Below are 26,163 nucleotides of genomic sequence, written 5' to 3'. Positions count from 1 at the left end.
AAAAAGGAAAGAGGACTGGATGGAGCTCAGTAGAGTACTTGCCTAGCATGAGCAAGGCCCTCATTTTGATCAACTCACAAAAATTAAAGTTAATTAATCAATTTAAGTAAGTGGAAAAAAAAAAAGATCTGGCTCATGGGTCAGTGGAAAAGTGGTTTCCCTTTGGCTCTGAGACCAGTCAGCGGTTCAGGGCAGTTTATTCTGGTACTGGCTCACAGCTTGGTTAGGTTCAAGGCCATGACCATGAGTAAGTGTTTCACTCTTGCTAAAAGCTATAATCGTGGTCATATTCTAAATATTTATACTACAAAAAAACCAAACCTGCCTGACCTCCAGGGGTCACAGGCATGGCTCCCTCACTCAATGGAGCTCATTCATTCATCTGGCTCGGGATTATGGACCATGGCCCTCATGCCAGGCCCTGGCACTGGCCACACTGATGGCAGATGGGACGGAAACCTGGCGCAGCTTCAGCAGATTTTGGGATCACAACCGAAGCAAAGCCTTAAGCAATGGTAAGTGCCCTTGGCTTATATAGGGAGAACACAGGTCCATGTGGTTGGTGCATATTACAGTGTGGCCTGTCAAGTTGGGAGAGGCCCTTTGAGTTCATCTCAGTATCTCAGGCAACACACACACTTTATTTTTCAGTACTGATGCTTGAACCCAGGGCCTCATACATACTAGGCTAGCATTATATCACTGAGCTACACCCTAGGCCTTTCCTTTTTTTTCTATCTTGAGACAGGATCTTACTAAATTTCCTAGGCTGGCCTTGAACTTGTGATATTCCTCCTCAGCCTCCTGAATAGCTGGAATTACACATGTGCCACTGTACATGGCCAGCAAGCATGTTTTACAGGTGGGGAAGCAGAAGCCCAAAGAGAGAAAAGACGTCACTGAGATCACAAAACTAGGCTCCAGTATTGCTTTCCTGACTCATAAGTCAGCTCTTCTCCCAGTGAGCTCCATCTCTTACTCCTTCATACCCCAAGATTTCATCTACTTCATTTCATCCAACAGTGAGTCCTTGAGATATCTGGGCCCATAGAACATATTGATGGTAGGAATAAAAAAGCAGTATCACTTATAATACCATTTACTAGGTAGATGATTACTTGGTAACAGATACTTTGTTAAACATTCGATATGTATATCTCATTTAATATCCCAAAGCAACACAAGGTAACACAGCTATAAGTTGCAACGCTGCAAGTGAACTTAACTTTTCCTGACTTCAAACCCAGTGCAAGTGCCCACCATGCAATATCATTTCCACAGGACACAGAGCATATTCTCCTCCTGAGTTATCAAGGCTGGCAAAGTTCGATGCCTCAAGCCAGGAAGGAAGAAGAAAGAGTAGCAACTGGGCAGCAAAGAGGCCCCAAATCTAGTTCTAGATTTGAGCAGCCACTAAGACTCAGAACTGGGACAAACTCAAGAGTCATGATGAAGACCAGGCTATGTTGAAAGGACAGATGGGTATCCAGACAGTTGCAGTGTTTGTCACAAACTAAGGGTGGCAAAGGTGCTGTGAGCGGACTTGTATCATGTGATATGATGGGACCCATTTCCTGTCTGTCAGACATGAACACTTAGGAGTGATTGAGCCCAAGGTCTCTGAATCCAGATTGCCCAGAAGTAAACCCTAACTCTGCCTTTGGCCAAGCATGTGACTTCATACAGTACCTAACATTTATGGAGTCTCAGTTTCTTCTTCTGTAAAGTGGGCCTAGTAGTACGAATATCACACTATCATTTTTTGTTGGTGGTGGTTTTTGTTTGTTTGTTTTGCTTTGGGTGCCAGGTATTGAATCCAGGAACGCTGAACCATGGGGTCACATCTCCAGCCTTTTATTTATTTATTTATTATTTATTTATTTATTTTTTATTTTTTTAGACAGCGTCTCGCTAAGTTGCTTAAGGCCTTGCTAAATTGCTGAGGCTGACTTTGAACTTGCAATTTTCCTGCTTCAACCTCCTGAGCCTCTGGTCATTCTATCATACTGAGAACAAAATTAGTGTGCAGAAGGCACTCAAAACAGTATCTAATATGTAGTAAAGAACTATACACATTTTTGCTAAATGTTTAAAAATTTGCACATACAGGAATTAGAGCCTGAATGTTAGAATATTGTATTTTTAGCTACAAAGTGACAGAATATCTCACCCAAGGTGGCTTTTAATAAAATTATTTTATTCATTTCCTCCATGTGAATGGAGATAGTTCCAGGCTCAGTGATGTCCCCAGAACTGAGGATCGTCTCTTCCTTTCTCCCAACATGTGGCACTCATCATCACTGTCTCCCTCATGCCTACAGCAGCCCCAAACACATCCTCACAAAGCCACACCTAGAAACAGAAAGGAAGAGACAGGGCAATCTCTCTTCCACTCATGCCGCTGTCTTATGAGGGAGGAAAATACTTCCTAGAAGCCTCTCAGAAGACTCCCTTTTCTATCATTAGCCAGAACTGCGTTATGTGACCACCTCCAACTCCTGTAGAGGGCTGGGAAACCAAGATTCTGGCATGTTCCTTCACTATTTAGTGCTGTGCTCCTCAGCAAGGAAGATGGGAGGAAGAAGAGCAGGTGGGAGGGCAATCCCTCTCCTTGAAGGATAGTCTTGAGAAGGAAATGAAAGAAAAGATGCAGGAACACTGAGAAGAGTTAACCCCTTCCACTGCACATATGGAGCATGCTGTTCCCATAAATAAAATAGCAATAATAAGCTAACGCCTCTGGGTCAGAGGCAGAGTGTACAGAAACACAGGATGACAATGACCCTAGGTAGCCTGCTCTTTCCCCCTGATGTGGCATGTGAGGGGAAATAAGGGACATCAACTTCTGGTGGTGTGACCAGTAAAACTGACACCGAATAACTTCCTTTAATCCAGGTCTGGAGAACAGGGGTCACCAATTTCCCCTCTTATTTTTGCAGCATACAAATAAAGCCTGGAGGAAAAGAAAACCAAGTTAGTTAAAGAATAGTGTTAGAATTTCTCTGAAGGTAGAAAACTTTTGTTAAGAAAATACCTTGAGGGGCCATTTGTGGTGAAAAGTCTGCTCTCCAGCCATAATCTTGATCAAGAATCAACAAACTTTTTCTGTAAAGCTCCAGATAGTAAGTACTGGAGGACACAGAGGCAAACTGGTCTCATCACAACTCTGATGAGTATGCAAGCAGCCACAGCCAATTTGTCAATAGATAAGAATGGCCATGTCCCCGTACCACTACATGACCCCAGGTGGAGGGATTGGGCTCACACGTGGTAGTTTGCCAGCCCCTGTCTGCAAGGCAAGGTATGGAAGACAATCACCTAGACAGGGACTCTGAGTCCACCACCCCTCGGGTTTGACAGGTGGTGTGAAGAAGCGAAGCAGGCTGGGTGGGAACTGAGGCATGTGGAGAACATCTGACTCATGGAAAGGGAACAGTTGCAAAAAACCAATGTTATCAGATCCTACAATTTTTTCAAGGAAACCAGAAATATGAGCGTTTATGGCATCTTCTAATTTTCAAATGTTAGCAATGAATTCAAAATTTTAAATCTGGCAAAGACCAAATAAAGGACTTCTGGGTGCCAGCACAGCTTGGGGGCAGCCAGGGTGTGACCTGTGGCTTAGAAGATCATTCTTCCTGAGCAACATGCTATGACAACCAAGTACACATGACACATTTGAATGGCAGGATCCAGGAAACTTAGCACACAGCCAGTCTGACCTAGTGCTAATGGAATGCATTACTGTTCCCGCCCCACCTCATGGCCAGGCACATGCAGGAGGTGGTTCAAATAGACGACTGCATTCGATGCACGTGTGCAGCCATGCCAAGACTGTGCCTAGCATTTTCTTCCCGCCTAGCTAGTGCCCTGCTTTCTCTAAACAGTGATGGCATTATCAGGGCTCATGACATCAGGCACTGAGGGTACCCATCAAATAGGCCTTCCTGACAGGCCTCAAAGCAGAGATCATGTAATTTACAAACCATAAAACCACAGAGACATCAACTTGACCAGTGTCTGGCTTCCTCAGTCCCCAAACACTAATTCAAAGGCTCCAAAGAGTAGTATAGTCATCTCGTGGTATCTGTGGCAGATGAGTTCCAGGCCCCAATGTAGATAACAACATCCCCAGATGTTCAAGTCCCTCTATAGAATGGTGCAGTGTGTATATAACCTATACACATGCTCTTGAATACTTTAAATCATCACAGATTACTAATAATACCAAATAAAATGTACATGCTGTGTAACTAGGTATTAGAGTGTATTTTTTTTCAAAAACCATGATGAGATTAAAAAGTTTATACACAGTACAGACATGATACTTTTTATGTTATTTTTTTAATTTTGTAGCTGTGATTGGTTGAATAATCCACAAATGCAGAACTCAGGACCCAGAGGGCTGACTTTATTCTTTGGAAAGACGTCAAAAATCCCTAGCAGCCCTGGCAAACAGGGCAGACACAAAGCAAAATTAGTCTCTGCCAGATGTTCTCCTAGTACAAAGGCCCTGCAGCTGGGTCCAACCTGCTCTGAGGAAGCTGGGGCACCACCAAGTTGCCCCAGGGCTGCAGTGAGCTTGGCCTGTGACACCATGTTCCTGGCTGCCTTTTGCTGGTGTCCTCACCTGTTGGCTGGCTTCTTTGCCCCTCCCACCAGTTCCAGTAACTCCACAGGGCCCTGAGTATTTGCCTGGAGCTCCTCTCTCACCTGGTGTAGCTCTTCACCATCCCACTTTCTGCCTTGCTCTTTTCCTGGATCCTGAGCTTTAAAGGTGTACTGACCTGCCTTTTCGATCCCTGGACCTACACATCTTCAGGACCATCACCATCTGGCACCAGCCTACCCCACACACAGACCCTCCCTTCCTTAGTCCGTTTGCTATCTGCCCTTCTTGCCAAGGATTCTCAACACACACTTAGGACTCACTGGCAAAAATACCTATCTGGGTGCCACCTACTTTGAGCCCCTCTCACCCAGTCCCTTAAGATCACTGAAAACCACCCTTTTTTTAATATTTATTTTTTAGTTGTAGTTGGATACAATACCTTTTGTTGTTGTTGTTGTATTTATTTTTATGTGGTGTTGAGGATCGAACCCAGGGAAAGCCACCCTTTTGATTCTTTTTTTTTTTTTTTAGTTGTTGACGGACCTTCATTTTTATTTATTTATATGCAGTGCTGAGAATTGAACCCTGTGGCTCACACATGCCAGGCAAGTGCTCTACCACTGAGCTCCACCCCAGTCCTCCTTTTGATTCTTTTAGCCATATTTTGGAGGAAAGAAAAAGAATGATAGAGAAATATTCAAACTTCCTGCCACAAGTGTTGTTTCTCCCCATGTCCACTGAATCCACCTCTGTTAAAATTAGGTACTGGGCTAGCAGTTTCCCAATAGCTCCCAGGTCTCCTTAATTCTTTAGAGCTGCCTCTGGGTCCCAGGTAGGAAGATTAAGAGAGATGCTGCAGATCAGCAGTGACCCCAACAGAGCAGTTCCATCTTATCTGTTTTGAACGTTATCATCCTGCATAAAACTGTGTATGAAGAAAATTGAGTGTGTTGATTTAAAAGAAAAGTGCAGAAATTCCTGTACCAGCCACTGTGACTAGGTACAGAGGGAGGATGGCAGGTCCATTGAAAATCCCAGAGAACTTCTTGAGGGAAGCAATGTTTTTGAACAAAGACCATTTCAGAAAAGGCTGAGTCAAATTTTCAGCATAATAAAAATATAGCTTTATTGAGTGTCATCTTACAAGTGTCCACATGATTTCAGTTATCTACTTTGTTGAATTGAAGCATAATATTGAGGAAGTAAGTACTACTTTTTTAGATGCTTAAATATGAGTATCTGTTTCTATTTGCCTTGTGATGATATGGGGGAACATTTCTCATTTTTTAATCTGAATTAGACAATGACGTGTTTCCCAAAGCTGTCATGGGAATCTGCACATCCATTGCTAGCTTCGTAGACCCTTAGGCCCTTGGTGCATCCTCCGTGAGATTCTCAACAGGGCAAAAAGCTTTAAAAAGAGATGCTTGCTTGTGTGTGGCCTCAACATTCAAGTATGGATTTTTCCCATGTGGTCTATAGATTTTTCCCAGGGGATAATCTTATGGACAAGTGAGCAGACCAGTCTGGCAAGGGCCGAATGATGTAAAACCTGCAGGGAGGCAAGAGTAAAGACGTGCTCTGTCAGCTGAGCTCAAAGTCTCTGAGTTCTCATACACCCTGCTCAGCCAGCAGCCCAGGCAGACAGCTCATCTGGGAGGGAGACCTGTAGATGTGAATACTGACTAGTTCTAAAGGAATAGAAAAGGCATTAATCATATTATCTAGCACATTCTCAGACTGTCAAGATCAGAGCCTCCTAGAACCTCAGACCTGGAAGAGAAAACAGAAAGGCTCTGATATTGCACAATGAGTAATGAATGTCATTAGGCCTTGGGATCACAGAGACCTGAACTGGGGAGTACTCAAAGATTCTGGCTAAAGGGCATTTTATGGAGTACATGGGAGCCCTCACAAGAAGGAAGAGAAGGTTGAGAAAAATCTAGAAGCAGGCAGCAGAAGTTGCCTAAGCTATCTGGCCCAGGAGCCATAGCTTCAATCAACAAGTACTGAGAATTTGCTCTTGCATGATAAGAACAGGATTCCAAGTCCTGAGAGAAAGATTCCAATTAGACTTTCCTTTTCTTCCCAGGTGGTTTTGAAGAAAGTTTCAGGCACCATGGTGGGATGGGAAGAATTCTTGTTTGGCCATGGCAACCAAGTCACACCAAGAATGAGACTCCCAATGAAAAACCAGGGGTAGCTGGGACCATAAACTATAGACTATTGGGCACTTGGCCACAGTGCACCCAGAGGACGGAGACCATCCATATCAAGGTCTCAGCATATTGCTTGGCACAGAGGAACGAAGCCCTCTATCAACATTAGTGCCTTTAATTACAACTCATGCCCTGTGTGGAGCTAGATTCCCTTTCAGCAAGCCTGTTGAATCAATTCCCTCTGAGAGTCCTCCCTCTTTGGAGTCATGGCTTCTAGGTACCCTGAATGTAGACACCATGCACGGGGAGAATTTCAGAGAATTTGACAGGCCCTACATAGCTTGTGCCATTGAGAGTCCAATGACATATCTGAGACCAAGCCTGTTTTATCACTCCTCTATGGCAGTGTCCTTAGTAGTGTCCCCTCTAGTCTCAACAGACTAAGTTTTGGGTTCTGGCAGTTTTTCTTGGCTACACTCTTAGATGAGGAGAAAAAAAATGGAGAAGACAGACTCAGAAAACTTATCTCTTCTTCATATTTCACTAGGACAGGATCAGGGTCCTTAGATCTTCATGCAGAACCTCAAAAACCCTAAAAATGAATGCAAATATCAGAGGACACTCACCTACTCCAACACTCCAAACTACAGTCCTATTAAAGAGCTGTTACAAAAACCTGGGCCTCAAGGCACGCTTGCTTCCTTTGAGGCCTACTCTAACTTCAAAAGCAATTGTACAGAAAGGGAAGAGCCAAGGGAATGTCAGTCTGCAGCTGTGCAGCCTGTCACAGGACCCCAGCTTGAAGAACATCTGCTGGGCTGATGGAGGGCAGATCTATTTTGATCCCACAAATCAATACCACTCATCTTCATCTTGGACAGCTCTACCCTCCTCCCTCTAGGGCAGCCCACTTCCAGCAGTTGCTCATTAGACAAACGTACACCAGGTCCACTGGAGCCAGTTACTGTTAACTAGTAACAGTGTGGTTATTATTGGAGCGCCTCCTGTGGGTGGGACCAGCTTTCAAAGCGTTACCAGGTTATCTCAGTTCATCACAACAGTCCTGTCACTTTCCTCTTTTTGTAATAACTATTCATGCTGCTGAGTCACTAGAAAGTTTTTCACTACATTGCACAGAATTCTACTTCCATTTACATTTCCCTCAATTGTCCTTTGTCCTCAAAAAGGCTAAAAAGTGAATCCAAATGGCTGGAGCTGGGGGAGGGAGCAGGAATGGCATTAAACAGATGATGGTCTTAAACCCCTTTCCTTCTCCCATCCAGGAGGAATGTCATAGGCCTTGGGAGAACTGAACTGGGGAATACTCAAAGATTCTGGTTAAAGGGCATTTTATGGAGGAGCCTTCACCTGAAATATAAGGGGCGCTTGGTAAAAAAAAAAAAAAAAAAGCCCAGTCTCTGCCTCTTTGTTCCACCAACTCATACCAGAGGCAGCAGCTCCTGTGTACTCCTGCAAGTCAAGAGCCAAGTATGACCCGAGGGGAAGAAGGAAGAGAAAACAGATGCATCTGGCTGAGGGTCAGCCAAGCACCCTGAGTCCAGGAATCTCCCTTGGACCTGAGGAGACCACCAGGCCCCTCAAATCCCCTGGGGCCAGCCCATTGTTTCTGTGAAATCTTCCACCAGTGAGCCTCCCAGCAGGACCAGCTGTTTGGCTGTGTTTAAACTGTCACCCAGCCAATGCAGCTTGGTGACACACCCAAAGTCCAACCTAGCAAGCACACCAGGTCTGAAGCCCGCGCCAAAACTTGTTTAAAACATTATTTGAACCAAACAGCCAGTCAGTTTAAAAATGCTCCAAGCAAAAAGCCAATAAGATTTGAAAACAAAGAAACTGAAAGTAAAAAGGTAAATATATTTGCTTATTTGTTTATTCATTCATCCATTTATTATTTAAGCCTTGTCTTTTTCCAGAGACAATGTAAGTTGGTAAAAGTCAAGTTATTTTTTTAAAATAAGGAGTTACATAGGTTCGGCACCTTTCATTATCACATAGATTCAACTTGGGTCAACATTTGAAACAGTGTATGTGTAAGCATGATTTAGTGAGAAAACTGGAGCTCAGGGAAGTTAAGGTCCTTGCCAGGGTCACACAGCAGTTACTGATGGCACAAAGACTGCCCTGAGGTCCCTGCTACATGTTCAAGTTTGTGTCTTTGTACACATGCCCACCTGTGCCTAATCGGCTCCCATTTCACAGGGGTTTCCTTTTGCTTTTGCTCTTAAAAAAAAAGGTTGTCACATTCTATTATTCTCCACCCAAGTCATGCATTTGTTTCTTCAGAATCATTTATTTCCTTTATAATCCAAACTTGTGCTACCCACTGAGCCAGACATTTCAGATAGTGGCCAAAAAGTCACCCATTATTGCTATACACATGGAGATTACTTTTTTTTTTTTCAGTTGTCAATGGACCTTTATCTTTCTTATTTATTTATTTATTTATTTATTTATTTATTTATTTATTTATTTATATGTGATGCTGAGAATTGAACCCAGTGCCTCACATGCTAGGCAAGCTGTCTATCACTGAGCCACAACCCCAGCCACGAAGCTTACATTTGAGACAGCTTAGAGACCAGCAATGTGTACTCTATGCTCAAACTGGGATACCCATACTTACAGGCTCTCAGAGTTGGACAGGAAGAGATTCAGACACATGGACCAGGTTTTCCAAAAGTTCAACAGTCTATGGACCAAACTCAGAGCTTCTGTTATATGTCAACACATATATATAGTGTTGAAACTACTCCTCATATGTAAAAGGCAACCATGAAAATACTGAATAGCAAAACTTAACAATGCAGTTCAGCTCTCATCTAGGTAGATACTTGTAGCCCAAGGAATACTTTGAGGCTGAGCCTATTCTCATTGTGGGAAAGGTATCAAAGGTACATTGGCCCTACACAGACGTTCTCTTAATCAGGAGTATTAAAGGAGAATTCAACCAGGCACAACTGTCTATCCTGTGATTGAATTGTCTTCACTATTGTTAAATAGTCATGAGAGTTAGGACATCATTGTCTAATCCACCCTCTTGTTATTCAAAGGATGCTGGAATTCAGAGATAGGCTTCCATTCAACCAAGGTCAAACAACAAAGTCAATGGAGAAAAATTCCCAGTACCCATATTTCCACCAGATCAGTATGTTCTACTACAGTGGCTACAAATCACCAAACTGACATCTGAATAAATTCTCATATTTGCTCTTTACTGTGATTGAGAACTGGTCTTGGTCTGCTTTACATTTGAATAGGAAAAACCATAATCCATCTCAAAGTGATTGACATGGAGATTTTCCTCATTAGCCAACAAAAAGAAAATTTTCCACTTTTTCTATTTCTTGATCCACTCATTCTCCATGTTTTATCAATAAGTCTTGTAAGAGAAATATCCACTGAGACCTCAAATAAAACCTAGAAAGTTTGTGGAAGCTTCTAAGCACCCCACAGTTTGAACAGGATGTTTATCTCACCTGTCATGGCATTCAAGGAAAGAAATACCCAGCCTCACTTCCTAAGGACTCTTGATCCTATAAAATCCCCAGTGTGAGCCCACACTTAACAGCCCTCACCATGTGTCCACTCTGTCCTTCAATCATGCTTAAGAGGATGAGGAAGGAAACCTCTCACCACTGAGGTTACCTGCAATTTGCTTGCCCCTGATCAGCCTCAAGTAGCATTCAGCAATGGTCCCCAGGGAGTGTGACTAGATTTCAATGCACAGAGAAGCCAGCAGCCCAGAAGGAGGCCACAGCCTGGCAGCCTTGATAGTTATCTCTGCTCTCAGAAGGTGAAGCCCAGCTTCAAAACCCCTCTCCCAGGTCAGCAAGGAAGGGTAGAGAGGATAAGACCATGAGCAAAACCTAGCCACTTTGTCCTGGGGGTGGGGGTGGGGGGCTGACACAGGAGCATTGTAGGGCTTCTGGGAGGGGCTGAAATCCATGTTTCTTAGGGTAACACAGTTCAGCTTTACCCAGCCCGAGGGCAGGAAGTTGGCTCAGCCTCAAGTCTCAGACTGTACCCATCTACCTTATTTGAACAGCAGAATAACCCTGTGCCCTCAAGGGCTGATGCCATGTGAGCATCAGGGACTCCTGTTCCTAATGTGGAAAGAGCAGGACTTCCTACCACACAGCCAGCGTTTCCTGAAATAGAACAGGATTTGAGCAAACAGCTTTCACTGGGCGAGCAGGAAAAGCTGAGTGGGGGGGGCTCAAGGTTTCGTTAGTGGTGGGTGACTCAGACCCTCCCTCTGGGCGTAGCTCATCCTGCCAGGCAGGGTCTGACGGTTTTCCAGTTGTCGTGCTCAGCAGTGGATTCCCTCTTCCGAGGCCAACTTTGCCAGGACTCCTTGTCCTACCAGCCTATCCTGGCTCTGGGGAGGCCCCACCTCCGTCTTTCTTTCCTCTTCTGTCATTTACACTCTGCTCCAGTTTCTATTTTGAAATTGATTCTGTCCTGATGGAGAACTCAGATTCCTATCCAGAACACCTGCCTGGCTCTACCTCCATCTGGGAAAGATGATTTATATTTATCTCAACCACAGGCAGGACTACTTCTGCAATTATTTTCAACTTTGGGGGCTGATGCCCAGTTACTACCAGAATTGGTTGGATTAAAGTGTATTAAGGGTGCTCATTCAAGAAAGACAGCCTGAGACATGCTGCACCACCATGCTCCACCCACACTCCCTGGTTCTGTCTCCTGCTGGAGCTACAGAGGTGAACTAGCCCAGGGTCTGATGCCCCGTTACCATCCAGTATGGAAAGGACTGTAACAGCGTGATTCCCAAAGGACAGAAGAGCCTGAGAGAGGCAGGCATGATCTAGCCCCCTGCCTCCCCCTCTGGCTCGGCTCACAACACTCTCATCACCTCTTTGCTCTGCTTTGGCTTTGCTGCTCTTCATTTGTCCCTGGTTGTTCTTCTCTTCCCAATCATCTCCAACAGCTTCCCCACATGCTCCCCAGAAGTACCTTTCTGTCACAGTACCTTTTCCCCCTGAAAGTGCAGCCCCGCTACTTGGCATAACCTTGATTATTTATTTGTACATTGCACATTACCTATTTCTCCAAAACAAGCTGTAGTCTCCACAGGGGCAGGGACTTGGGACCTGAGTGCATCCCTAGATCCTCAAAGCCTAAAACAGGAAAATGAATGATTATTCTTCATGGGGAAATCAGGAAAGATTATCAGGATGCAGCTTTAGGAAGTGGCCAGGTGAGCAGCTAGACAGGAGAGCATCTTCCATACAAAGGTATGAAGCATTAGGGAAAGGTAACAGAGTGCAGGATGGAGAGATCAAAGTGGACACTGAACAAGCAGTGGGGCCCCATGGTGACAATCTTTAGATGCCAACCTCATAAGTTTACTTTTCCCTCTACTAGGAAAGTGCCATAATTAGAATGTCCTCTCTGAAACTCATGTTGACACTCAATCCCCAAATTCATATGTTGATGGTATTTGGAGGTGGGATCTTCTGAAGGTAATTGGGATTAGATAAGGTCATTGGGGTAGGGCCTTCATGTAGGGACTCCTGACTCTCTAAGAAAAGGAAGAGTGACCTGTACTAAATGCATGCTTGCTCCGTCTCGCCATGTGATATCCTCTGCCACGTTGTGGTGCAGCAAGAGGCCCTCACCAGATACTTAGCAGCTGTAGCACCATGCTCTGAGTCTCTCCAGCTTCCAGAACCATGAGTTAATTGAACCTTGATTTTTTCATAAATAATTGAGTCTCAGGTATTTTGTTATAGAAACAGAAATCAAACTAAGATAGTGATCAACTAAGCCTAAAGGAGGTGTACTCATATCTTCTAAGGGGTTTTTCTGCCTACACATTTATGGAGACCAGGGTCCTGCTGGGAAATCTCCCAGGCTCTCAGCCAACACCTTTATTAATGCTATCACTACCATTTACTAAACGCTTACCCTGCGATGAGCACTTCAAAGGTACCATCTTGTTTCATCTCCACAACATTTTTAAGAGAGATGGTATCTTCCCCACTTGGCAGATGAAGAATGGAAATGCAGGACAGAAGTGATTTGCTTGGAATCTGCTAAGTGGCAGAGCTGGGATTTGAACCTACACATTCCAATCCCAGAGCCCTAATCCATGGCCTTCCATTCCCTGGGACTGGAGAACGCTTCCTAATTTCACATGAAGGAGGGACCAAGACCCAGTGCTCATTCTCTGCTGTTCTGGTTTCAGATGCAGGCAGCAGAAGTCCTCCACATCCTGCCTGGCTACAACTGTGTTTCGCCTTCGCTTCCTGCTGCCTCCATCTACAGACCTTTACTGAGGACAGTATGTGTGGCCAGCTCCAATTAATTTCTTTGAGTCTTAATGTCTTTCAGTCTCACTCTACTAAAGACCTGATTTCTATATTCAAGGATGTCCCAAGAAAGTAAAAGAATAAGGCAAAGACAAAAAAAAAAAAAAAACCCGAAGTGGAGATTCCTTAGAAAGCTTGTAATGGAGCCACCATTTGACCCAGCTATCCCACTCCTTGGTCTAAACCCAAAGGTCTTAAAATCAGCATCCTACACATTGCACAGCCACTGCAATGTTTATAGCAGCTCAATTCACAATAGATAAACAGTGGGACCAAACTAGATGCCCTTCAATAGATGAATGGATAAAGAAATTGTGGTATATATACACAACAGAATATTACTCAGCATTAGAAAAGAATACAATTATGGCATTTTCAGGTAAATGGATGGAATTGAATATCTTGCTGAGCGAAGTAAAACAATCCCCAAAAAACCAAAGGCCAAATGCTCTCTGATAAATGGATGATGATTCATAATGGGGGTGAAGTGTGAATGGAGGAACTTTGATTGGGTAAAGGGGAGGGAGAGGAAAGGGAGGGGGGTATGGGAGTAGGAAAGATGGTAGAATGAGACGAACATCATTACCCTAAGTACATGCATGACTGCATAAGTGGTGTGAGTCTACATCATTTACAACCAGAGAAATGAGAAGTTGTGCTCTGTTTGTGCACAATGAATTGAAAAGCTTTCTGCAATCATAACCGATTAGAACTAATAAAAATAAATTTTAAAAAAATCTACAGAATCAAAAAAATAAAACCAGAAATTGTGCTAACAGAGTTTCTATGCACAACACACAGTTTAAGCCCTTCATTTGGCTGGACGGCACTCAGGATAAACACAAGGTCTTCGCCAGTGGTCTGCCTGCTCATCCTCCAAATCCCAGCTCAGTATCTTCAGAGAAGCCTTCTCTTTGATGTCAAATTTCCCTCTATTGGGATCTTAAAGCAACTCACATGTCCTTCTTGGCTCTCATTACAGCAGCACGGTTGTGTTTATCTGGGTGATTATCTGCTTAATATCCATTTTCCTCTGATGAATGTGGGCTTCATGAAGGGAAGGATACATCCATTTTCCCTTAGTATTGCATTCCCAGGGCCCAACACAGGCCTGTTCATTCCAGCTACTCAATAAACACAGGTTGAATGAATGAACGCAGAGTTGGGAGACAGTTACAACAGAAGCAACACAGGGCAAGTGACTCATCTCTTTAATTTCCCCATGAACAATTTGGACAATATCTGTCCTGTGTCCTTTTGAAGGCCATGAAATAAAAGTAAATGATTCATAAATCATTAAGTGCAATATGTATTTTTTTTCAGTACTGGAGATTAAATCCAGGGTGCTTTGCCACTGGGCCTTATCCCTGTCCCTTTAAAAAATTTTCCATTTTTAAGACATGGTCTCACTAAGTTGCCAAGGGTTTCATTAAATCTCTGAGGCTGACCTTGAATTTGCCATCCTTCTGACTCAGCCTCCCTAGTTGCTGGAATTACAGGCATTTATTAAGGAATGTTTCTATTTAGGAACTACAGACTGAGTCCATCTCCAGGATTTGGAGCACTTTTGAAAAGGTTAAGATCTAGAACAAAAGCATAGATTAGCGAACAGAGACATGACGTGTCATTTCCTTGTATAAATAGACATGGCCACGGAGACCTGCAAATTCAGTCATCACCATGTCAGTTGAGGACAACCACTGATGAAGACATCTCTTTGAGAAACTGTGCCTGGATTGGGACAGAACACAGTTGTCTTTGAATTTGACCCCAAGGGGTTAGAGGTCATAATTGTTGTCAGAACAGACAGGCTGTGAGAGCATGTGGTCCAGAAGAGGAAAGAAGAAGCCAAAGACATATCCATCTCAGCATAGGCTAAAGAGAAAGTTTTTTTTTTTCCTTTTTGTTTCTTTCTTTTTTTTCATTTTGTTTTATTTTTGTTTTGGGGGGTTGTTTTTTGTTTGTTTGTTTGTTTGTTTGTTTGTTTGTTTTGTACAGGGGATTGTATCCAGGGACACATAACCACTGAGCCATATCCCCAGTCCTTTTATTTTCCAAATTTGTTCTAATAAGTTATACACGACAGTAGAATCCACCATGACATATCATACATAAATGGAGTATAATTTCTCATTCTTTTGGTTGTACATGATGTTGTATTGGTCATTTTTTTTATTTTTTTATTTTGAGACAGGGCCTCATTAAGTTGCTAAGGCTGGCTTTGAACTTGCAATCCTTCTTCCTCAGCCTTCCAAGTTGCTTACTGAGATTATAGGCATGAGCCGCTGCACCCGGCAAGAGGAAGCATTCATGAGTAACCAGCTCCAAGTTTACAAAAATCCTTGCAGTCGGAGAAGTAACTTACCACACTCCCAAGGGAGCTCCACTAGTCAACTCCACTCATCTTCAGTTATTGCTAAAATTTTAATTCCTAATCTCATCTTCCAGTTGAGCCAACCCCTGATTTCTACTAACCTGGTAGAGAGAACCCCAACTTTGGACACTGAAAATGCAGATGCAAATTCCAGAAAGTAAATAATAATAATAATAATGAGTCCTTGCTCTGTGCCAGCACAGAACATGTGTCCTCTCATTCCTTCAGATGACACAGGCCCTTTTTGTGACAGTCAGAGAGCGAGGTGCTGAGAACACAAGAGGAGTAGACAGGCCACGCCTTGGGGTATGCCCTTGTAGAAGTGCCTTCCCATGAACAGTCACCCAATAGCAAGGTCTGCCTTCCTGCTTTGCAGATTCAGGCATTTGATCTGCCATATTCCTATAGTCCTTCATCATAACATGCTTTGTGCCATGAACTCCTCTGAGCAGTTCTCTAACTAACGCACAGGCAGATGACAAGTGAGCCTGGAAACCTACCCAAGGTCACACAGCTCATATTTAAACTAAGCCTTGTTTGCCTATCCACAGAATGTGAACAAGCATCTCCCGACAGGGTAACCATGACGACCAAGTGGATTGCCTTGGGTGAGCGTCATGTAAGGCTCCGCTCCTGGCACCGGCTATGTCAACATCCCCTTACAGCCTGTTAGCAATGCAGAATCTGGGGCCCTGTTCCAAACTGATTGAGTCAGAACCTACATTTGAATAAGATTCCTAGGTGATGTGTGTGCACATTAAAATTTTCAGAGGCTCCAACATAAGAGGTTATTAGCATGGGGGTTATAAATTATGGATCTGGCATCTCACTCAATATGGTTAGTGCAGGTCTCCTACTCTATACCTGGATTTCTTCTAGGCCAGTCCTTCTCAAACTTTAATGTGAATGTCCATCAACAGGAAATTTTGATGCCATGCAGATTCTGATTCAGTGGGGTTGGGTGGTTCCTGGGTCAGCATTTCTGATATGCTCCCAGATGGGGCAGCAGGGGACATGACCACACTCTCGATGAAGAACAGACCAAATGCCTGAATCTGCAAAACAGGAAGGCAGAGCTTGCTATTGGGTGCCTGTTCGTGGGAAGGCACTTCTACTAGGGCATACCCCAGGGCGTGGCCTATCTATTCCTCATGTTCTCAGCTCCTCACTCTCTGACTGTCCCAAAAGTGGCATGTGTCATCTGAAGGAATGAGAGGCCCTCAGTCAGTCCTCACCTCTCTCTCGCTTCACGCTCCACATGGTTCCCATGACCTACATAGGCCCTGCTGACCGGGGCCCCCAGCCTGCTTCCCCAACCCCTTCATCCATCTTCACCTCCACCCCATTTCCATGACCTGGCCTTCAATTTCCTGTTTCTCAAACACACCAAGATTTTTCCTACCTCAGGGTCTTGGCACCTGCTCTCCTCTCGACCTAGAATGCCCTTCCTCCAACACTTTGCATAGCTGGCTTCATCTTGTTATTCCAACTCAGCTCAAATTTCACTCCTCAGGAGGCCATCTGTCCCTAACTGACCTGTCTAACGTGGTGTACTCTTGCCCCACCCCCAAACTCCCTATCACACAATTTTTTTCCTTAGCCCTTATCAACTTCAAAAATGTTTCACTTATTTATTTACTTACTGGTCCTTTCTCCTACACAGCCCCTGATTCTTTATGAAAGTAGGGACCTTTCCACAACCCCTGGTGGGTACAAAGTAGGTGTTCAACAAATAGCTGTAGAGTGGCTGGACAGATGCATGATCTGACACATCTCCAAAACCCATAATTTGTTTCTATTACTGACACAAGTTGGGGAGACTAAAGTACTATGGGAAGGCAGAAGAGGAAGCTATCATTCTTCCCAGATGCAGAAAAAGGAGTGGCCATCAGAGCAGGCTCTTCCAGGGAGGTGGTGTTTAAACTTCACCTTGAAAGGGGGAAAGGAGGAGCTGGGGATGTGGCTCAAGCGGTAGCATGCTCGCCTGGCATGCATGCCGGGTTCCCAGGTTCGATCCTCAGCACCACATACAAACAAAGATGTTGAGTTCGGCGAAATTCTCTCTCTTTAAAAAGGAAAAAATAAAAGGGGAAATCCTGGCAATGATAGGTAGAAACAGCCACCCCAATCAACCATGCCACTCAGAGAAGCTTGGGCAGAGATACATGACGGCCCAGTCCTGTCTCCAAGTGGAGCAGCCCTCACCCTCCGAAAGTCTGACAGCTGAGCAGCTGAGATCACTGCCTTCCCTCAAGTGGTCTTGGCCACGCCCTCGGCTCAGGGAGAGGAGCCCCGCCTACTGAGAAAAAGACAAGGCTTTAGGAAAAGTCCTGGGGTGGAGGATTCACCTCCATCTCCCTCTCTTCCCTGCAGGGGCTGCTTCTAAGGCCTCCTGCCCTGTCCTTATGTCTCCATGGTTCTTTGGTTTGAGGGTTGACAAATTTCCCTGTCAAAGACCAGATGGTGAGTACTTCAGAGCAATGATCCCTTTGCAGCTCCTCATCTCACCACTGAGGCAAGAAAGCAGCTAAAGGGGATCTCAGTAAACTCACTCCCTAGAACAAGCAGCAGGCTCGTGTTTGGGTTTATGGAATTCCTGCCATTTTTGAGTACTCGGAGGCCCTGCATGCCCTGGCCAGTCCCCCCTCTACAGCACCTTTCAACTGCTGCCACTGGATTCACTGGATTCTTCCTCCCAGGTGCTCTGAACTAACTTTCTTTCTTTCTTTCTTTCTTTCTTTCTTTCTTTCTTTCTTTCTTTCTTTCTTTCTTTCTTTCTTTCTATCAGGGATTGAACGCAAGGGCACTTAACCACATCCCCAGCCCAGTTCTTTTTGTTGTTATTTTTAATTTATTTCTTTTTTGAGACAGGGTTTCCCTAAGTTGCTCACAGCCTAGCTAATTTGCGGAGGCTGGTTTTGAACTTGTGATCCTCCTGCCTCAGCCTCCCTCGTCGCTAGAATTACAGGTGTGTTCAGCACTGGGGCTTCTTCATACAGGTGGTTCTCTCTCTTGGCCTTTCTCTCACCTGGGCTGTCACCCCTGGCTTCCTGTTCCCTGCAGAGCCCCTCTCTTCTCTCCAGTCAGTGTCTTAGAAACCTGACAGCTCATATAACAGTCACCCTGCCCAGAAAACCTGACAATATTCTCCAGATGAGGTCCCGGCCCCTCTTACGAGCCCCCCCATCTTTCCCTACACAGGGCTTTGCACATTCCAAATATCTCATTAGCTTTTTATGATAATTTGCTTCAGGACCCTGCTGATCTCTCCACTCTAAACAGGAAGGAACTGTGCTGGTCAGCCTTACACACTGGGAGTCTGGCAGGTCAAAGGTTCTTAGTCAACAGGTGTGGACTGTGACCAGGTCAAGGCCCAGATAACTCGCCCATGCATTCACTGATATTGATCAAGAATCCGCTGGGTGGTTGGCATCGTACTGTATAGTGAGGTACAAGATATGGAGCTCGTGTTATTTGGGGGGGCAATACATTCCCAGGACTGGATTCTATCATTCTCACTGTGACCTTAGCAAGGTAACAACCAATTTTGTGAGCTGCCTAGAAAATAAAAGGGGATAAATTAACTCGCTTAGTCTTAAGTCTTGAACTAAGTTCTGAGGAATCCTGGGTTTCTGTTCTGCTTCCTAGGTTCAACAATGATGTGTTTTAAGTCCATGAAGATTTAGAAAGCCTGAATAAGCTATTGTTGTCACTGCTGTTTTCTGTTCCACTGAAAGGTTCCTGTGTAAAAGAAGTGCTGCTTCTAGAGAAAACGTGGGAAGCCACTTGCCTAATCCAGCCTCAGTGGAACTGTGACATGGGCTACAGTAAGGGTGAAACTAGACATGCCTCAACTTGAGGACAGGAGAGGCAGCAGCTATAGGTGGCAGAGGGACACTCTGGGAAGCAGAAAGTAGCATCTGAGGAAATGTAGTGACGGGATGTCTGCCAGAGAGAGAGAAGCCTGATAGAACCCAGTAAGGTGAGATGGGGACAGAGACTCCCTGGACCTACGGATGAGAAACTCAAGCCTGTTCCTGGCAGTGGTCAGAAGCCCAGGCAGGCACAGTGAAGTTTCTGGAAGGTCTGAGTTCTGGTAACAGGAACAAAACCTCAGGGAGAGATAGATGAGAGGTAAGCAAGTCCCAGTTTTGGAGAACACAAAGAGACAGAACTTGTACCAGAACTGAAGTCCAAGGTGGGAAGTTCTTGATTAATTTCTGACAGGATTGTCATGATCCACCAATAAGGCCAGAATCAGAACTGCAGAGAGATGACTTCATGATTCTAATCAAGCCATCCAGAAGTCTTTAAGCCTCTAGGAAGGATTGTCCAAAGTCACACCGACAGCAAGAGGTAAGTTTATGCCCAAAGGATTTAAAATCAGCATACTATAGTGACACAGCCACATCAATGTTTATAGCAGGTCAATTCACAATAGCTAAACTATGGAACCAACCTAGGTATCCCTCAGTAGATGAATGGATAAAGAAAATGTGGTACATATACTCAATGGAATATTACTCAGCTTTAAAGAAGAGTAAAATTATGGCATTTGCCAGTAAATGATAGGAGTTGGAAAATACCATGCTAAGCAAAATAAGCCAATCCCACAAAACCAAAGGCTGAATGTTCTCTCTAGTATGTGGATGCTAATTCACAATAAGGCGGGGAGGGCACTATCTTAGATTAGGTAGAGGGAAGTAGTGGGAGGGAGGGGAGGGGTTGTGGAGATAGGAAAGATAGTAGAATAAAGCAGATATTATTACTGTATGTATGTATGTGACTTCATGACCAATATGATTCTGCAACATGTACACTCAGAAAAATGAAATTATAACCCATTTATGTATATCAAAGTGCATAAATGTATTCTACTGTCATGTATAACTAATTAAAACAAATTTAATTTTTTTTTAAAAGAAGAGGTAAGTATTGGAAACACAAGTTCCTTCACCAGGACTTCTGAGCAGTGTTCTCTCTACCTAACCCATGCCATGCAAAGTGGGCTAGATTCCAAACCCAAACAGAATTTTTTTTAATTTCTTTTTTTTATTGGTTGTTCAAAACATTACAAATGCCCTTCAATAGATGAATGGATTTAAAAAAATGTGGCATTTATACACAATGGAGTATTACTCAGCACTAAAAAATGACAAAATCATGGAATTTGCAGGGAAATGGATGGCATTAGAGCAGATTATGCTAAGTGAAGCTAGCCAATCCCTAAAAAACAAATGCCAAATGTCATCTTTGATATAAGGAGAGCAACTAAAAACAGAGCAGGGAGGAAGAGCATGAGAAAAAGATTAACATTAAACCAAACAGAATTTTCTAAACCCAAAGTAGACAATGAGATTTTTTTTATTGAGTGCTTAGAGGAAGAGATGATAGTTTACTCGTTTTTTTTTTGTTTTGTTTTGTTTTGTTTTGTTTTGTTTACCAGGAATTGAACCCAGAGGTGCTTAACCACTGAGCAACATCCCCAGCCCTTTTTTATATTTTATTTAGAAACAGGATCTCACTGACTTGCTTAGGACCTCTTTAAGTTACTGAGGCTGGCTTTGAACTCATGAACCTTCTGCCTCAGCCTCCTGAGCCACTAAGATTACAGGCGTGCACTACTTTGCCCAGCGATAATTTACTCTTGACCAAATTCTGGTTCCTGTCCTCAGCAATTAGACTAACATTTGCATTTTTACCACCAGCCCATTTAGGGAAACTGGAATAGCTTTTTCTGTTTCTAGCTGAGCATCTCTGAAATAACCCTAACGGTGATCTTGAAGTTCTGTCTATATAATGCCAAAGCAACAGGCAGCTCAGGTCAAAACTAATAAATAAATATTATATTAAAATAAGTTTGGAGAACATGTTGGCCATTTTACACATCACTTTGGTCCCTGTTGGGAAGGAGCGAGGCGAGACGGGTTCTTCAGGCTCCTCTACTATCTCACCTGGGTTATTCTTCAAAGCACTTACTCTTTTAAATGGTAGCATATTTATTTATCTATTTTTAAATGTTTCCCCACCTAGAATATAAGCCCTCTTGATAGGGAATGTGTCTGTATTTTTTAGGGAAATACCTCTAGGACCTAAAACCTGATAAATGCTCAGGAATACCTATCATATGAAGGAGAGAAGCAGCATTGTATGTTCTAAATAATGTTGATGTTATCATTTGGATCTGGAGTGTTCCCTAGAAGCTCATGCATTACGTGATTAGCCCTCAGTGCAGCAATGTTCAGAGGTGGGGCTTTCAGAAAGTGACAGGATCATGAGGGCTCTGATCTCATCAGTAGATTTACCCACTGATAGGTTCATAATTGAGTGGATTTGGGGGAGGTGCTGGAAATTCTAGGAGGTGAGGCCTCACTGGAGGAAGTAGGTAGGTCACTGGGGGTGTGTCCTGGAGGGATATATCTTGTCCCCTCCTCCTTCCTCTCAGACTTGCTCTCTCTCTGCTTCCTGGCTGCCTGAGGTGAGTTCTGCTCCACCATGCCCTCTCTGCTAATGATCTGCTCACCCCAACCCCCCAGTGATGAGGTCAAGCAACTCTGAACTGAAATCTCTGAAACTGTGAACCAAAATAAATCTTTCCTACTTTACATTGTTTTTCTCTGGTATCTTGTCACAGAGATAAAAAGCTGACTAATACAGCTGATGATATATTTTGACTGAAAAAAAGTGCAAATATATCTGATGGTTATATCACCCTTATCAGACTGATAAGAGAAATTTTGGATACAGGGCTCAGAAAAAAAAAATGAAGAAGAGATTCAGTTGTTAATTTTTCATATTTCTATAGTTCACTAGTACTAAATTTGCAAAGACCCAAAATTTTGTAAGAGGTTGTGTTGGGGAGAACCTGAAGAAAGAAGCACTCTCAAACATTGCAAGTGTATATGTTGCCATGACTACCACAGATGAAAATTCATCAACATACATAAGTCAACAAACATACATACCCTTGGGATTCTGCTTCTATGGAATTTATCCTACACACACAATAACAAACATGTGAAATGACAGATGTATAAAAGTATTTGTGGCTGCATTGCTTATAATGGCAAAGTATTGGAAACACTCAAAACGGCCTCCACTAGAGGACCAGCTAAATAAACGATAATTCCCATGATGCAATGGAAAACTTCGCAGCTGTGAAAATGAATAAGGAGACTCTTTGTATATTCATAAGAAAATGTTTCCAAGATAAATACTTGAGTGAAAAAAAATCAGTATGAACTGTACAGTAGGTTATAATTTTTAAAATGGTGAGAGAGCATGTCTTTGAATTGTTTGTATATGCATGAAATATTCCTGGAAGCTCACAAGGAATTAATTTAAATGTTGCCGGTGGATAGAGTGTAGATAGAGAAAAGATGGATAAGGGAGAGAGGGAGACTTTTCATGTCATTCCCTGTTTAGTTTTTCATTTAGAAATTATGAGGATGAATAATCTATTTGTATAAATTACTTAAAAATACTTTAAAAACAAATTGAGCTGTTTTAACAGGTGTGGAGCCTATGAAAGATTATTTTGAGAGGTTGTGTTAGTTATGTTTTTCTTATTGTTAAAAAAAATTGTTGAGATAGTCAACTTATAAGATAAAAGGTTGATGTCAGCTCACAGTTTTGGAGGTTCCCTGACCTATGCTTTGGGGCCTATGGTGAGGCAGCACATTATGGTTTGTAGCTCATGGCTTCTGCCAGAAAACAGAGAAGAGACCAGTGTCCTGCAATGTCTTCTGAGGGTGCTCCCCAAATAACCCAAGACCTCCCATTAGGACTCCCTCTTGAAGGTTCCACCACTTCCCACTGGCACCAAGCTGAGGGCTAAGACTTCAACTTCTGGACCTTAAGGGTCACTCGACCTCCAAACTACAGCAGAGATTGAAACAGAAGATGATGCTGGTACTAGATGCAGCTCTGACCTTGACATCAATGCTGGTGTTAATGTTGGGTTAAGTTGTTCCCTTCCCTAGGCCTCAGTGTTCCCATCTGTAGGACAATAGGGTGAACTAGGGGACTTTTTAAATGACCCTTGCTGTGCTGACCTTCTGAGATCTACCTGATGGCCAGGATTGACTTAATTTGAATTAAATCATGTGTTCTATGGAATATGTCACTTTATTGTTATTTTTTTATATTTTTTAATTATAATTATTTTTTAATATTTTTTAATTATAATTATTTATTCTTTGTTTCATGTGGTGTGTGTGTGTGTGTGTGTGTGTGTGTGTGTGTGCGTGTGACACTTACCCTATTTCTTTACGATTTTCTTGTCTCTGCTGAAGAAAGAGCCTGGGTCATGAAGATGGCTGTGGCCTTGGAGTATGGTGGAGGACCCTGAGTAGGTGGAGATGACTCAAAAGGAGTGTGGGAGCAAGAGGGGCCAAGGAACAAATTCACAGTGGATGAGCATCCTCTCAGGTGCATGCTGAACTCCTGAACTCAGCCACCCACATGGATGTTCCAGGAAACCCAATGCAGCTCCGTTCTTCACTCAGGAACATACCTGGATGCTGCATTGCTCTGAGTCATCCAGTTTTCAATGGGGTGACAGCGTTGGTGTCATCTGTGGAAGTGAACATTCCCTTCCAGTAGCGACATCCTCGTTTCCTACTCAGAGGTGTCCCGCCCTCAGCACGGGGCCTGTCAGTGAGCTCCGCTCCCATCTTTCTCCAGAATTGGGATGTTTTTATTCATTGTTTCTTTAAACAAACTTTCTGACCTTCTTTCCTCTCCTTTTTTCTGAAATGTGTACTGTGCAAGTGCCAGTTATCGTGGTGATGGCCCAGGGATCCCCCATAAGCTTTCTTCATTCTTTTTCTTTTATTTCTCTTCCTCCTCAGAAATTTTCCTTGATATTATTTCAAATGTTCTCCTCAAGCTCACTGATTTTTCTGCTTGATTGAGTCACTACTGAAACTTTCTATTGAATTTCTTGTTTTATTTATTAGGCCCCTTAAATCATAAATGTATATTATTAATGTTTTATCCACTAAAAGTAGTTTTATTAAAAAAAAAAAAGAGCCTGAATGCAAATGCCAACTCCAGTTGACTAATAGCAACTGCCTGAATTACTATATTGAGCAGAAACCCAAGGCCTTCCTGGGCTCCCAACTCATGAGCCACTTAGGTCATCAGACAGAAGAGCTTTGAAAACAGCGCATCCCCTGACTAAGATGAAACCCTGGCTCGGGCCTCTACCTCACTCAGAACTGGGCTGGACTTCCCATTTTCCAAGGCTTGCTCTTTCAGGTTGGGATACGGGAAGGAATTTGTCAGCATATATCCCAGAAGGGCAAACGTTCATATTAGCTTAGAAGTTTAGTGGGTGTTACAACCCTCAAAAAGCTGTGCTTGCTACTGCAATTTTTTTCCCAATACTACCTCAAAGAACTTACAGTCTAAAGGAAAAATCTGCTTCCTGTGTGACCTCAAAGGCTCTGTGCTCCTTTCACCTCTCTGACCTCAGATTGCAATCTGTAAATATTAAAAGTGAGTGCTGGAGGTGAAAGCACAATGGATTGCAAAGGTACTATTTTAAAAGTTTGCAAAACAAAATGTAGGGACTACTAGGCATTCAAGCAGTAGAAGTTTACTGTTGGTTATCTCCAACCTGGTTTTCATGGTTCCCCCAACCTGGACTAGTTGATCTGGTTAAGTAAGATTCTTCTTAATAAAACTGTTATTGGTTCTGACCCTTCTTGACATTCTAAAGAGGAAATCCACTCATTTAAAACCAAAATGCACACAAATAGTTGTTCTTTTTGGAGGGAATTGGGTTATGAAGTTATAATTCATGTACATTAGAAATTGTCCTTTTCGTTCTCCCAGTTCTGAGTTTTGACCAATGTATTCAGTTTCATCAGCCAAAGCCACAATCAAGATGTACCCATCACTTCAAACAGTTCCCTCAAGTCCCTTTTTCATCGATTTGCCCCCTGACTCCCAGAACCCATCAGTCATAGATTTGTTTTCTGAACCTATAATTTTCCAAAAAGTTATTTTAGTGAAATCATCCTATGTGTAGTTTTTCAAAGAGTCAGACTCCTTTCAGGAGCATAATACAGTGGAGATTCACCCACACTTAAGGATGCACTTATTGAAAGTTTATTTCTTTTTATTGCTGAATAGTGTTCCATTGTACAGATACACCAGTTTGTTTATTCACAAGCTGAAGGACATTGGGGTTTCCAGTTTGGGGCAACTATGAAGAAAATACCTGTAAACATCTGTATTCGGGTTTTGTGTACAGATTTGCATTTCTCTTGTATATATAAATACCTAGGAATTCAATTTAAGGGATATTTTGTAAGCATATGTTCATATGAAACTGCCAAAACATTTTCCAAAGTGGCTCTTCCATTTTGCAATGAGGAAACGTGGCTACCTTCATTTCTAAGTGGCTGAAGCGTCATTTTACATATATTTAGTTACATTGTCGTGTCTTCATCAAGGCTCAAGAAGCTTCATATTTTTAGTTGGGACAAAATAACCTACAAATACACTCACTTTTTTGACAACTTCAGGATGGTCTTTGAAGACGACACAAATGTAGAACGTTGGTGTTTGGAAGGAAATTAGAGGTCATTAGCTCAACATCTTTGAATGGGACTGTTTTAATCCAATCATAACTAACTGTCACTTGCTAAGAGC

At 43.1% G+C, this 26,163-nt stretch overlaps 1 protein-coding gene across 1 annotated transcript in view; it reads right to left on the bottom strand.

Annotated features, from left to right (window-relative positions):
• Positions 1-11,856: 11,856 nt before the first annotated feature.
• The window catches only part of SH3TC2 (SH3 domain and tetratricopeptide repeats 2), a gene marked incomplete at its 3' end in the record, with an annotated part of 95,809 nt that continues 81,502 nt past the window's right edge, over positions 11,857-26,163 (bottom strand). Inside the window, exon 16 of the mRNA XM_081286923.1 lies at positions 11,857-11,933. Within this exon, the coding sequence (XP_081143049.1) occupies positions 11,857-11,933 (77 nt within the window). The remainder of the gene's footprint in view (positions 11,934-26,163) is intronic.

Source organism: Spermophilus citellus, assembly GCF_964194105.1.
Source record: "Spermophilus citellus genome assembly, chromosome: 1".
NCBI classification, from domain to species: Eukaryota; Metazoa; Chordata; class Mammalia; order Rodentia; family Sciuridae; genus Spermophilus; species Spermophilus citellus.
The sequence above is the reverse complement of the archived record's forward strand: the minus strand, read 5'-3'. Positions and strand labels throughout refer to the sequence as shown.